General features: G+C 41.7%; 1 protein-coding gene across 2 annotated transcripts; it reads right to left on the bottom strand.

Annotated features, from left to right (window-relative positions):
• Positions 1–340: 340 nt before the first annotated feature.
• Positions 341–13,312, bottom strand: ptpn2b (protein tyrosine phosphatase non-receptor type 2b). Of its 2 annotated transcripts, none has more exons than XM_069697601.1 (10): positions 13,067–13,312; positions 12,445–12,535; positions 12,233–12,333; positions 10,754–10,852; positions 8,499–8,636; positions 7,613–7,822; positions 6,080–6,241; positions 4,226–4,437; positions 3,914–4,009; positions 341–1,341 (listed from the first exon to the last, which is right to left on the bottom strand). In XM_069697601.1, the coding sequence occupies exons 1-10, from the start codon at positions 13,121–13,123 to the stop codon at positions 1,320–1,322; spliced, it is 1,188 nt and encodes a 395-aa protein (XP_069553702.1). In that variant the 5' UTR covers positions 13,124–13,312; the 3' UTR covers positions 341–1,319. The 2 variants fall into 2 exon arrangements, with proteins under 2 accessions (XP_069553702.1, XP_069553693.1); XM_069697592.1 differs by having other exon boundaries at positions 342–1,341; positions 4,217–4,437.
• Between the last annotated feature and the right edge of the window lie 1,902 nt (positions 13,313–15,214).

Raw genomic sequence — 15,214 nt, 5'->3', positions numbered from 1 at the left:
CAACAACAAAATGCCCAAAAAGTACCAGTAAAATATGAGTATTAATTAAATCTTCATATAAAGTTATTTATTGGAAATTTAAAAAAAGGCTGAGAATATTTCTTATCCTAGATGTCAAGTGGAACAGTTTCAAATTTCAAGAAACATTTTTCTATAGGAGTTAAGATTGGTGGAATTTTTTTCATGAGATTCCACAAAGGCAAACTTTTGACACATGCTAAAAAAAAAAAAAAAAAGGCTAAATGTACTTTAATTTAAATGATGAATAGACATATTCACAACGAAGTCTGTTTTTCTATTGTACATGTATAATATTTTACCTTGGTCTCGGGCTTCCTGCCGTTCGTGTGAAGGTGCTGCTAATGATAAATCGAGCAACCAGAGAGGAGCGAACACAGGTTTGTATGTAAACTAGATGATACCAATTTTATTTGTAGATTACACTCTAAAGAGAGAAAGTTAAGACAAATTCATTTTCAAAAGGAGAAAAAAAAAAAGTCATGAAATCAGCTTTCCACTGTATCCAGATCTGTAACATTAGCTTTTGTCTTTTGGTTTTGAATTTTTTTTTTTTTTTTTTACAAGCAAAAATATGTCTTTTTATACACATCTTTTTAAAAAGAACACTATGTACATCATGGAAACATCACATGCCACTGAATTTCTCATGTGGGTGGAGGCGGTGCTTTTCAGTTAACCAACCCCACGTCACCTGAAAAACGTCAAGTAATTTCTTATAAAAAATAGAACATTTTCATTTTCGCCTCTGAAAAAATGTTTTCCAAAAATACACATATGAACAGCATTACAAATTGGCAATGCATAGCCCCTATTTTTGTCTGTATATCATAGATGCAAATGAGCATTAAAAGAATGACAACGCTGCAAATAATAATATTAACGTAAAAACAAGAAATGTCTGACTTCGGAAGCAGCGCCGACAGTGGTTGAGGTGTGGCCTGGGATTTAAAGCGCTGGTGTGTTTGTCTTGAAGAATGTCAAAGTGTCTGCTGTAAACAGTTTAGAGAGGATGAGGAGAAGCCGAGGCGAAGGGGAGAGGAGGGCGAGGGGAGGGAGAGGGGGTCGATGTGTTGGTGTGCCGTGGCTACAATGACGCCACTTCACCGGGAACTTAAAAACAAATAAAAATAATAATAATAATAATAATAATTAAAACAAAGCGATTAAGAGAGGAGAGCCAGCCGTCGAGATGGGAGTTGAGGAAGGAGGACACAAGACGTTGGGAGAGGGCTGGAGTTCCCTGCCGATGTTGGCTTCGCTGCCAGGAGCTGTAGTTGTGTGGCCGCAGGCGGAGGTTGTTAGCGGTCACTGGTTTTCGCCCTGTCACAAAACACAAGATGGTTACGGGGGATGGAGCTTAAAAAAAATAAAAAAAAATAAAAAAAACACACAAACAATCTCCAACCAGCACGTCAGTGAAGCTCAGGAGTGATCGGAGGAGCTCATGCCACAAACTCAAGTTAGTGTCTTCGGCTTTCACGATAAAACTTCGCGGCAGGGAGCAGAAATGGAAAGGCTCGATCGACTGCCAGCAGGAGCCGTGGCACGTTACCACATCTTTGATCGCAACGACATCAGACTGTCAGTGCAGCAAAAGCAGCCGTCGTGTTTCAAAGAAACAAGGGATCCCGTGTTCAGAAGCTTGTAGCTGAAACGGGAACATTTCAATTTAGTTAGTGCGGAGCGTTAAAACGTCTTTTGATTTGATTATCTGTGAGATAAAAGCAGGCTTGTCCCCGGGGATGTGGAAAAGTTTGGATTGTTAGTACAGAGCTAAAGTCGGACAATAAACCTAAATTAACTCGTACATTGTACAAATATTTGAGTCCCTTATATCAGTGTTTTACTCTTTTTTTTCTTTTTTTTTCTTGATAACTGTGTATCTAGTGTCTTGAAAACTAAATCGTTTTTTTTGTTTTTTGTTTTTTATTGCTAAAATACCACCATTGCCCCGCTTCAGCTTTTTAACGCTGATCTCCTCAACAGCAAACTAATTGTTTTCAGGGTTTGGGACAAAACCGGACGTCAGAAGACGTCACCTTTGGCTTCAGGAAACGAGGCACTTTCACCGTTTTCCCAAACGATTACCTAACAGATAAACCAATCAAATTAAAACGGTCGCTGGTCGCAGCCCTAAATGTCGAATTTGACGACGCACAACGAAAGGCAACAACAACAACAGATCATCCGGCCAGTTTAATCTAGAAACACCCTCCGAGACGCTCAAAAATAAAAACCACCCCGATGAAAGTCAAAACGCTCAAACTTTAAAAAGGCCGGAACGCCACTGACGCAGTTTTAGGAACGCCGCCATGCCGAGGCTGGGAAGGAACTTCAAGATCCTCACGGCACAGCTCTGAAAGTTAGGAGCACAGGAACACGCAACAAACCTGAATACGACTCTCTCGGTGTGACGGGCTGACAGCCTCCGCCGGGGCAAAGAATGATCTCTTTAATGGTGAATTAGTAAAGCGCTTCTCACTCTTCCTTGCAAAATAGTTCTACTCGTATTTACGAAGCAGGGGCTGTTAGTTGTGAGCCGTGTTTTGCACTCGCTGTCTTGACAGGATTGAACGCACGAATCAAAAGCTGAAACCAAACGAGGCACGACTCAAATTAGCATCTTGCATTGTTCCAACTCAGCGTGACATTTCAGTTTCAAAAACCATTAACCACAAGAGCGTGCGCGCGCACACACACACACACACACACACACACACACACACACACACACACACACACACACACACACACACAGAGAGAGAGACAGACACACACCATGCTAGAGTGCAGCCAAAATTAACAACTCCAAACCACAGGAGCCAAGCAAATCACGAAAAGAAGCACAAAACCCATCAGAAACACGACACACACACACACGCACACACACACGCACGCGCACGCACACACACACACGCACACACCTCTATGTACAAGAGCGGCCGTTCTTTTTAAAAGCTGTTGGTAAACTTCCTCCTCTAAACGTGCTCGTCGTGGTTGTTGTTGTTGTTGTTGTTGTTGTTGTTGCTGTCTCAGAGGGGGGTAGAGATACGCTGCCCCCCCCCCCCGCCGGACAGGCCAGCTCTTGTCATGTGCAGCAAATGCAGCCCAAACTGTCCAGAAGAACCACAACAGCAGAGTGAGACCTCGTCGCAAACGGCGCAGCTGCGTTCGTGTTACCGGAAGGACACCGACATGTCGCCTGACAGAGGAAAGGCTTCTCAGAAATGACTCTGTGAGCCGCGTCTGGACTTGCACTGTCATCCGAAATAAGCACTTCATCAACTAAATGTTGGAAATACGAGATGGATGTCAGTTCGCTAGACTGGTGGATTCAAACTAAATGTCTGAGGATGATGAAAGAGAAAACTTTAAAAAAAAATATATATATATATAGTGTCAACACGAAGCCTCGGCAGAGCCTCAGTTCAACTTCTGCTACGAGCAGGCTGAGTCATGTGCTGGGAAAGCTCGTCTGGATTCCCTCGGTGAGGAAGTCGAACAGAAATGTAGCTGAAACCTGACTCGTATCTTTTTTTTTTTTTTTTTTAAACATCTCGTCAGCCGGCTGTAGAGTAAAAGTTGTTCTGTCCTGCGTGTCCGAAGGGGAATAGAAAGCTAGGAGGAGGGCAAGATGATGATTTTTACGCACCTCTCATTTTAAACATGATATAGTGCAGCCTTGAGTCTCAACACAAACGGCGGATTAAACCCGGTTCTTACAGTTTGTGTTGATTATTATCTGTGTGTGTGTGTGTGTGTAGATCGCACTCGGCAGTATAAACTACACCAAGTAAAGACGGTGCATGACCAAACCATCCCAGAGAGCATTACATCGATGATCTGAATATGAAAAATACGATGCGGTTTTGATCAAAAGAATCTAAATCACCTTTTCCTCTTCTTCTCCGAGTCGTTTGTCCTGGACTTGCTTTGGGGCGTCTTGGCTGTGCCTGATTTGGAGATGCTGTCTTCTCTGCGTCGTTTGCTGTGTAAATAAAAGTAAAGTAGTTATAGATGGTTTTTTTTTAAAACAAGCAATGTAAGATTTCGGGAAAAAAAAAAAAAAAAAAAAACTCCTTATGAAATTCATCCTTTTTCATTTGGAGTTGCCCGAGACAGTAATGAACCAATTACCAATAATCGAATGAGTTCATTTAACAGACCGTTATGATGATTGTCTCATCAGACTCACTGTACTGACTGTGTTGTGCTGCCGTCCGTCTCTTGTTCCTTGCCGGGGGAAAGCGCCGGGACTTTTCCGTCCTGTCTGTAGTCGCCTCCTTCCTCCTCCGGCTGACCTCCTCGTTGGCCGCCATTGTGTCGCTCTGTCGGACACCGAGCCTGAGGCTGGGCCGAGGGGGGAGACTCCGACGACGGCTCCTGATCTTCCCTGGATAATTCCCGCCATCGGTTCTAAACGGGGAGACAAGACAGTCGGGAAGACAGCAGCAGCAGTTGAGAGGGATACACAAAATACTTTTAATAAACTACTGGCCTAAAGCCAAGGAATTTTTCACCGCGAATGAAAGCAGCATTTCATTTTGTAAAATTACTTTAAAGTAGGCAAAGAAAAATCTGCTATGAGAAAGATCATAAAGTAAAAGAGAGGCAGAGGAAAGAGGTAAAGACCTCCCGCCACTGATGAAGCATTTGTTCAGGTAAATTAAAAAAAAAAAAAATTAAAAAAAAAAGGAAAAAATAATTACAGCATTAAAATAATCACATTTCTTTGGCCAACTTCTTTCCAGCATCGGCTTCGGAAAGTGATCTGAAAACCTTTCCCGGCTACAGCTCTTGGACTTTATCAACAGAAGTTTTAATTTGCGTCACTAAAAGGAAAAACTACAAAGGCTCAAGTAGGATGCAGCTTCTTTGGTCGCTTCGCGTTCCCTTCACTTCCGCTACGCAGCCGCAACAGCGACCGTTGACGATGAAGCGTCTCCACCCTCATACAGCCTATAGTGCACTGCACGTTATCATACTTACACACTCCAAATAGTGAGTGTCGCTACTCAACATTCGCCATTTGGAACGCGGCAAGAGTATCTTCACCTCCTGAACTTGCGAGTCCTCGTCGTCATCATCGTCATTTCTTGGTCTTTCTCCTCCTGCCTTCTCTAAAACTAGTTTGTTGGCGGCGTGAGCGTACGTAAGATGTGAACGTAATGTTTACGACACCGTATATAAAATCCGGCAACACTTGATCTTCTTCTTTTTTCTTTTTTTTTTTACTTTCAATGTATATCTTCATGTAGTCGACCCTCCTGGGCAATGTTTGGGTGTCTGCCTATAATGAACATGCAGGCACTTTATCATGAAGACGTGCCTGAAGGCCGGTTGTCTTGTTGTCAGCGGGAACGTCTACAATGCCTCGTTTCATCGCCCTCCTGTCTGTGAATGAATGCTGTGAATCAATTGGATTTAACTCGTTTTCAGCCGACGCCATCACAAGAATTTCCTGATGCAAATCAACCTCAAGCATATTCAAGCATTAACTTCACATGATATAATTTTGTAAAAAAAAAAAAAAAAATGTTTTTAAATCCTTGAGGCTGGAAAATATTTCTTATTTGCAGAATTGTTGACAGTGTGGCTCCCTTGATGACAAACATGTTTGTCCCTTGATTTACAGCACAGAATCAGCAGGTTTATATTCTACCGTACTTTTGGCCACGTAGCTCATCTCCCCACTGATCAAAAGACCTTTTTTTTTTTTTTAAAGAGACTTATGGTGCGTTTAAAAGTTGCTCCTGGTAAAGATGCCGCAACAGAGAGAGGCCTTTCCATCTTAACATCTCCATGTGTTCATCATCTCTCTACTTGATGAGTGTCGGCTGTTATTCACAGACTTAAACCCGCTGAAATACAACAATACTTTTCCGCTTCAGGAAACCACTTTCACTGCAAAAGTGATAGTAAAATGGAGTCTCTGGTTTCACACACAAACACCAGATACAGAAACAACACGAGAAGGAGAAAGCACTTCAAAGACATTGACAGATTGCGTAAGCATGACCAAGCATTGACTTGGTTGTGGTCTGTGCGGTGCTGCTACCTGAACTGAGGAGTCTCCCATGATGAACTTGGCTCCTTCCAGGACGGCCATGTAAGAGAAGCGCAGCTGGTCGGGAGTCTGGATCAGACCCATGCGGTACTTCCTCATGTTCAGCAGGATGCTTTTGATGTCCACTGACGAGGCATCTTTCCTCTTGTCCATCTGGAAATACGGTAAAACGATGCAGCTCAGCCAAAAAAGTCAAACTGAAATGAAAATGCACTGTTTTCCTCCCGCAGCATGTGCTGCATATCTGCTCTGTAAATCACCTGCGTTCTGCTCTGAGGAAAGAAAAATCAGAAAGTAAAAGGGAGAAAATTGTATTACGTATTTTGGTATAATAAGTATAAAAAGATCTGCATCTGCATGCAACAGTACAGCATGTAAGATCTTGCACAAAACACTAAGGCCGAGGGGGAAAACCCAAAAGCCACGTGGTTGGTGGGAACAACATTTGGGCACAAATGTCGCGGGCAGCGATTTCCCGGCCGGCACATCGTGTCTCTGTTCTCGTTCCCCGGCTTTACAGCAGCGAAAAGAAAAGAAAAGTCAGCGTATGGTTCCCCGAGGTGCAACCGTGACACTCTGGCAGCTTGCCTGTCTTTTAAACACGGACAACAACAAACCCCTTCAGTCAGCTGAGAGGAAAAGGGGTCCTTTGACATCTCCCCAAAAACCTTTGTTTCCTCCCTTTAATATAACAAAACATCGACAAACACGGGCGACTCCTGGCTAGAAAAAGAGTTATTCCCGCGTTCCTTTATGTCACCACTTGCCCATCAATGTTGGCCTCTGCAAATGGACTCCAGAATAAATGTAGTTTTAAGCTGTATTTGGTGCAATACATCTATTGTTCATTATCCTTGTTAAATAAACAATAAAAAAAAATAATCCTCTGTCTGTTCTTTTGTTGAAGGAAAGCCAAACTCAATCTTGGATTGCAAGACATCATTAGTGCCGCAGGATAAATTTGTACTTGACCATTTTGTTGATTTTGTGTGTTTCCTGGAATTCTTTTGGGAAACCATGAGAGCAAAGTTGTATTTCAGCTGTTGGTTGTACATAAATAATAAATAAAAGTAAATGTATGGCTTTCTTCAGTATTTTTTGTATCTTCTATCAACTGTACATTCTGAAACAATTATCAAATCAGAACATACGTTTTATTTCAGTCTTATTCAAAACATTTTGCTCTCAAATTATTTAAATTTCACCAAAGGGCTTCAATCAGCAAACTGACTTTCTGGCACAAAAATGAAAAACTTGAATAGTCACAGTACACATAATGATGAGTGATTTAGGGGAAAGAGAAAGTAGCTATTATCGTTGTCATCTATTGTTTCTTAAGATGTAATTTCCGTGCTTTGTGTGTACAAATGTCAAATATTACACAGATCAAGTGTTTTTTTTCTTGTGGGTGGATACACTCAAGTCAAATGAATTCATTTGCATGCTTTTAGTCACACAAGAAAAACACATTCGAAACACGAATAAATCAAGAGCTCATTTTGGAAAAAGAGAGGCAGTACTTACCAGGACAAGGCATGTGTCAACTAATGAAAACGTGCCCGAGCGTCCGATTCCGGCGCTGCAGTGCACCACAGCCGGTCCGTGATCCACCCCCAGTGCTCCCGACTCCCGCACCTTGAAAAGGAAGTTTAGGAAGGACGCCGGGGAGTCGGGGACACCGAAATCAGGCCACGTGGTGTAATGAAAGTGGTAGATCTCTCTCTTCTCCCCTGTCTGCGAAAGGAGACAAAGGAGACCTCATCAGCAGCTTGAACAATAAAAAACTTCATTTGTTTGCGTTGGCTGTTAGATTTTTTTATTTTTTTTTATCAGTACTGACTGAGGTTACTGAAGGTTATTTCACATGAACTAAGAAAACATTTCTGCAACAACAGTTTCACTTTCTATTTACTCGGTACGCCAGGTTGTGAAAAACACCGAAACAGCAAGCGAAGGCGGGTGTGAACTAGATTTTAATGCTTGTTTTTTTTTTTTGTGATGTCATCTGGAGGGATGAGTCACAAAATAAAAGATTAGATTAAAATCGAATGATAAAATTCCAATTTGTGGTGAAAACTTTGCAGGTCAAGCATGTTTTTCACTTGTAAAATAAATTTGCAATATATATAAATTGCTCCGCTGCATCATCTGCAACTCGCTAACATTTTCCCCGTTACTCCGCTGTGGAAAAACTTCGGGTGTCTGCCAAGATTTTAAAAAAAAAATAATAATAATTTTTTTTTTTTTTAACTTTTTTTTTTTTTTAAATCTGGTAAAAAGCACCCAAAGGATCCGAGGACAGAGCAGGTTCCCGTGATGTGTCTTGATGCGACAGCCCTAAATCATTTCAGTTTTCCTTTGCCATCGTCTACTGGTAATTCCCAGAGTACAAAGTAACACTGTCGCTCACGTTCATATTCTCCATCTCCAACACTCTGGTGGTGTAGTAAGACTTGGCGTCTTCTGACAACAGCGTGACCAGGAAACGTGTCTCTCTAAAGGGCATCTCCCGCTCCTCCGCCGTGGGCCAGTACTGGGCACACTTTTCCTGATGCAAGAGAAGAGAGGAGACAGAAACAAAACATGGAAAACAATATCCCAAAGAAATCAAACATCTCACAGAGACATCCACGCGATAAACAGCAGATGTTCGCTGACTGAGCTACAGCAGCTGCGACGAACGGGAAGGACGGCGGGATCTCTGGTGGCGGGGGCGGGGGTGGGGGGGGCTGTCTTATGTCTTATTATATCTTATACTTACTACACAAACATGCACACACTCACACATACATTATTTGACACAAAATATGCATTATACTTTTTAAAATTGTTACTTTACTTCCTTACTCTTTTGACATGTTTTTTTTTGTTGTTGTTTTTTTTCATTAAATCCAGTTTGGGCCACATTTCGTTTATAAAAGGTGCTATATAAATGAACTTTTTTTTTTTTTTGATTTTTTTATTGTTGTTGATTTTAAGCTGTATGGATAGTTCAATTCAAAACCAATTGCTTATCCCCCCCCCCCCCCCCCCCCCCCCCCCCCCCCCCCCCCCCCCCCCCCCCCCCCCCCCCCCCCCCCCCCCCCCCCCCCCCCCCCCCCCCCCCCCCCCCCCCCCCCCCCCCCCCCCCCCCCCCCCCCCCAGTAGGTCACTAAAGGTACAATCATTTTAACAATATTTTTTAGAGAATAGTAAATCCTTTGTTGGTACTGCAGTCAAATATTGAGACAAATACATTACATGACAGTATGTCTACAGACAAATCTCAACACAGTGTTTTGGTCATGATATGGTATAAGCTGCTGAGGATAATTGCGAAGGATAAGTTTATCATGCAATCTTGGTCTACAGAATTTCAAAGCTGGCCGACATACAAGACCCCCGTGAGGTTAATGATATCTGTTGACTAAGTGCTTTTTAACTTCTATTTCCAAGAAAACCGTCAACGAGTGAATCTCATGACCCAGCAAGATCCAATCCAGCTGCTTTACTGAGAAAGAGCGAGGTCACAGCTGCTCTGAGTGAGAGAGTTTTAGCGCGTATTTAATCTGCACATCGCAGGATCACTGGCGTTAAAGGGGCTGAGAGTTTGGGCTGCGTCCCAGATCCTCTCATACATCTGCAAACACGTTGTCAAAACACCAAATTCCAGTTATCCTGCTGACAAGAGAGTGAGAGTACATCCATATTAAGCTCATAAAATTTCGAAATGCTTTTTTTTTTTTTCATGTTTCAGCCTATCATGCATACAAAAACAGTTGGGAGGTTTCCAATCAAAGGGGAATGTTCGGATGTGAGAATGCCAGCTCGGTGTTTCAGAGTAAACTGAGCTTTTTCAAAAAGACAACCTATCCCAGCCCAGTGGGGGTGTTTACCAGTGGACTAAAGAAAAAAACACCCTTTAGTTGCCTCTACCTGTGATCATTAAATTTAATTGCAAATATGCACCAGAGCTCTCGTCAATAACTTGGATTTATGTTGATTTTATCAAATCATGTCAGGACTATGCATAGAGAGGTTTATCACCGCAGCACAACAACTTCAAAATGCTACTTAACAAAAAAGATGTAAATAAAAACAATTGGATCACAAATTTAACTGCATTAAATCAAACACCAAGTGATCACAACAGCAGGAGGACATTGAACAGAGGTGCAACAGGGCGTCACTCTGTAGAGTAACTGTCTGTGATTTTGTCCACCACCGTCCTGACTGTGAACCAATGACATGGTCAGCTGATCTGTCTGCCCCGCTCTTTACCAGATGCTGGCTTTGCTGCACAGTTTTGTTGCGCGCTGACTGAACAGAGGTTGAAGAAAGAAGAGATGTAGCCATGTTCATGTCGTTCAGCCAATTCACCGTGGACAGAGCTTTCAACAAACATCTAGACAGCTTAATGCGGCTGTAGTCTGAAGCTTTCACACTGGACCATTTCAAAAAGGTCAAGATGAATTCCACAGGTTGCATAAATTATTTCACAGTATCAGCAGGTTGCAAAGTTGAACAAACTGCGGGTGTAGCTGTGGCTAAAGTGGCTGGTGTATGACTAATCTTTCTGTGGTTATTTTGGTATTGCTGCACATTTCTGCGTGTGGGTGTGTACGCGCCTGATGAAATGCTGATGTCAAACCAAACAGTATGATGTCTGTTTTATTGTGGACCTACCGAGCCTTTCTCTATGACCCTGTTGAGCATGATGACCGCCTTGGTGTTCTGCTCCCAGATCATGAGCCAAAAGTGCCCACAGGTGTTCCTGAGGGGCCCCTGTGGACACAAAGCACACAAACACTTTGATCAGTAACAGGGCAGGAGCTGCAGTCTGGCGAGACAGTGGGAAGTCATTCACAATGCAAATGTGTGTCATCTTTCTTTGCTATGAACAGTAGAATTTGAATGTCCCTGAATACATTAGCTGATCAACAGGCCTCTGTTAATGTGATAATTAGGCAACAGCGATCTGCAGAAAGATAAGACGACTTTACTTAAAGGTCAAGACTGCTAAAGGCTATGATGTGGTTAAGTTGAGAAAATCTGCACGATGTAAATTTCTTCAAATGTCAAATGTCTCCAGGAGAGTACAAAAAGATAAATGCATGGATGATGAAATACTGTCAACAGGTCTTTGCTTGCTACTGCAAAGTGAAAACACAAGAGAACGTGGCAGTGGAAGGATTAAAATAAATTTCCTCTGGTACAACAAGTTTAAAGTCACAGTTGTTTCATTGTTGTTTAGTTTTGTGCATCTTAATCTGTGTAAAAAAAAAAAAACAGCTCCAAATTATTTATAGATCATCTAAAAAAAACAATAATAATAATTTATGTGGTTATTAATGTCAGACTGTCTCCGATCAGTGTTATGGTACATTATAACATCTTGGCAAACCACAGATGAAGTCTAGCTTGACTCATCTCAAAAGAACCAGAGAACATGCTTTGAAAACATTTCAAAATAACAAACTTGCTGTGACTGAGCACTAAAAAAAAGTATTTACTACTTTTGCTCGATAACGTCCCAAAATTGTCTGCTTGTTGTCTAATTACTTTGAAAGGCTACAATCCACAATTACTAGAAGAAACTGTATATTTTAGTCTTGTCATGTTTAATTGAGAAATCTCTCTGTGGATTTAAATTACTGAGACAGTATTCAGTGCATGTAGGGAAATATTTTTTTGTGAAAAGAAAAAGTTTCATCAGCCCAGTCTCATTTTGTTGTCACAATAGTTAAAAAGCTAAGAGGTTATTTGTGCTTTTATTTTCTGAAGACATGAGAATATTATAAAAAAAAAAAAAAAGAAAAACTGTTGCTAAATTGTCCATTACATTTATTAATTTCAAAGCCTTCTTTTTAGGTCTTGCAAATCATACACAGATTAGGATATAAAATAGTAGTGTTAATGTAAAAATACATGTATAATGAACTATATAACCAATCCATGCATCATTTTTTTTAATAAACTTCAAATACATTTGAATTTTAGATTGAATTTCTACATGTTTATTACATAAAAACTATTCAGTAATTACCCAATATTTCCAAAGATGTATCATCAGAAAGAATTAGTAACATTCATAAACACCTCTGTCATCCCATAACAGACCTGCATGCACGATTGTTAACAGGAGAATAAAATCCTTGGACTTGCCTGAGTTAGTATGTAACTTCTCTGGGCTTCCTCCATTACAACCAGACTTGCATTGATGTAGTCATTTTCTGTGCTCTCCAGCTTCACCCGGCTGTGATCGACTGCAGGCAGCGTGGGAGAAGACAGAGAGAGTCATTTCGTTGTAAAGTGACGGAGTGAAAGGTTTGGTGAAATTATCGCAATGGAAACAGTTCCTATAAATGTGAACCTACATGGACTGACATCTCTGTATCTGTTTCGGTTGCGATTGTCTGGATACTTCGCCACTTTGTAGGAGCACTCGTGGGACTGATTCCTGATTTCCTGGAAAAACAGAAAGATGGTTTACAAGCAGTCTAAACGAACAAATAATCCCCGCATCAATAATAATTCTGTTACTTTTTTTTTTTTTGTGACAAACTGGTAAAATGTTCAGTTCAACCACAACTCGTGCACTTTGCCGGAGGCGTAAACATAAATCATCGCATGAGGACAAGAAGGAAACCAGTCGGTCCAATAACCTCCTCCGAAGAACAAACTTGTCTCTCAGTATAAACACACGCGGAGATAATCAATTAAGTAGTTAATCAAAGAGAGCTTTCAGCCATATGCGCCAGCTTATAACATGAACTTAAACTCGCTGATAACATTGTCGTTATCACGTAAAAGCGTCGCCGTGCAAAAGCGCGACAAAGAGGTACGAAAATAAAAAATAAAAAACATAAACACGAGGGGGAAACAGTCGTGAACAACATGAAGGATCCCCGGAGGGGCTAAGCGAGGGTTAGCTCGCTGAAGTTAAATGCGCGCTTCAAGCAGCGACTATCCGCGTTAGCTTCGTGCTAACAGACTTACCGAGTATAGTTTTTGCCACCGGCCCTCTGAATCTACGTCTTCAAACTCCTGGTCCATTTTCACTGCGGCGACGCCGGTCTGTTTTCATACACGGTTGGGTTGGTTTTACGTGTCTGACTCTCTACCTCATTACTTTATTCGGGAAAGAGGAGCTTTCTTTTTCTTTTTTTTTTTCTTTTTTTTTCAGTCCGAGGATTATTACTTCCCCTACGCTCGCGAGCCCTCGCTCAGTGTTTGTCCGCTGACGCTGCGGTGCGGTTGTCATCCGAAGAGGAGGGGGGGGGGGGAGTGCGCATGCGCGAGACAGGTTCCCTCCGACGTTTCTGTCAAAAGTGTCTCTCGTGACGATTATTCAGTGAACAAAAGAGGAGATGTTTGAACACCGGTCCTGCTCAGTCTAGACCAGGGGTGTCAAACTCGTTTTAGTTAAGGGGCCCACATACTGCAAGATACCAAGACCAGTAAATTCATAGCATAATAACGCATACGCGACGACAATATTTCTCTTTGTTTAAATCATTGGTGAAGGTTTTTTTTTTGGATGATAAACCCTATTTTAAGGTCTTTCTACAATAAACTAGAAACGTAAAGACCAAAAACTCAGACATCAGCCCATTTACGCTGTTTTTGAAGCAATTACTGGATCGATTAAAAAAAAAAAAAAAATTATTTTTTTTTTTTTTTTTTAAACATTTGTACTCATAAACCTCCATTTTCTCATAGAAATGCAATTTATGTCTTTCTGTAATTTTCACACTTAGCAAAGTCATCCGGCGGGCTGAGCTGGACCCCCTGGCGGGCCGGTATGTTTGACACCCCTGACGGACGTTTACAGCATTGGCTGCGTGTTGTGTAATTTCACCTACTCGGTCTGTACGTGCTGTTTTTGTTATCTGACACGTAGATTGATTTGTATTTTCGGAAAGGGTTAGTGTTTTTAATTGATTTGAAAACATTTGCTGTTATACTCAGCCTATATATTTAGGGCCCGAGCACCGAATTGTGCGAAAGCCCTGTTGTTATCCAAGGAATTATTATTGGGGCCCGAGCACCGAATTGTGCGAAAACCCTGTTCTTCAAGGAATTATTATTGGGGCCCGAGCACCGAATTGTGCGAAAGCCCTGTTGTTATCCAAGGAATTATTATTGGGGCCCGAGCACCGAATTGTGCGAAAACCCTGTTGTTCTTCAAGGAATTCTTCTTCCCTATTATTCTCGTTCCTTAAGATTAATCGCCCTTTTGGGCACCTTTTACATACTCAAAACTCATGAAACTTGGAACAATAATGTACGTATCGTAGTGGTTTCGCGAGTGGGCGTGGCCAAATGGCTCACTAGCACCCCCTAAACTGCAGCCCTGGCACCTAGTTTCACCTACATGCACGAAATCCGGTGGACATGTAGACCGTACCTACAAATAAAAAAATAAAAAAAGTCTCTTGGGACTAAGACTTAACATGAAGTCCACCATTTTGAATTTTTGCTCATGTTGAACTTTAACGAACTCCAACAGAATTTTTGGGACCAACTTGAAATTTTGTCAGTTCACTCTTAACACCTTTGGGATTAAAAGTTGCTAAAACATTTTGATTTTGTCGGTCGGTGTGCCCGTGGCGTGGCGGCCATTTTGAGCGTCTTGCCATGAAACTATAATTGCTGTAAATCTTATGTACATGGACCGACCTTCTCCAAACTTTACATGTATGATAACCGTCTGGCCCTGAAGACATCTGTATGGTAAAATTCGCTCATAGTCATAGCTCCCCCTGCTGGAAACTGGAAATTAAACTTTTCATGCTTTCACATGCTAGGTAGGTTGATCACATGATAGCCTACGCATGTGGTTGATGATATATTTTAAGGACTTCCTGCGACTTTTCGAAGGGCGTCACCATGGCGATGTGGCAAAGTTTTAATGTTTTGCCAAAACACAGGAAGTTTATGTTTAAGGTCAAAGGATGCTTGAAACCTCATGAAATGTGACATACATCCGCGTGGTGAGATGATACATCTGATGTGTTTTGCGTGAGGGCGTGGCCAAATGGCTTGCTACCGCCTCCTAAGCTGCAGCCCCCGCACCTAGTTTCACCAACACACACCAAATTCGTTGGACATGTGTATCACACCGAAATGTACAAAAAAAAATCT

Source organism: Brachyistius frenatus, unplaced genomic scaffold, assembly GCF_029030835.1.
Source record: "Brachyistius frenatus isolate BFR_SWC_R1_liver_20210118 unplaced genomic scaffold, ASM2903083v1 Contig_2, whole genome shotgun sequence".
NCBI lineage: Eukaryota > Metazoa > Chordata > Actinopteri > Embiotocidae > Brachyistius > Brachyistius frenatus.
This window is presented reverse-complemented; position numbering and strand designations above follow the sequence as displayed.

Bases quoted from the DNA above. Each gene is read 5' to 3' on its own strand.
- ptpn2b (XM_069697592.1), bottom strand. From the start codon at position 13,123: ATGGACCAGGAGTTTGAAGACGTAGATTCAGAGGGCCGGTGGCAAAAA. The intron at 12,334-12,444 runs GTAGGTTCACAT...CGCTGCCTGCAG, and splicing joins ATACAGAGATGTCAGTCCAT to TCGATCACAGCCGGGTGAAG. The intron at 7,823-8,498 runs GTGAGCGACAGT...CTCCTTTCGCAG, and splicing joins TGGAGATGGAGAATATGAAC to ACAGGGGAGAAGAGAGAGAT.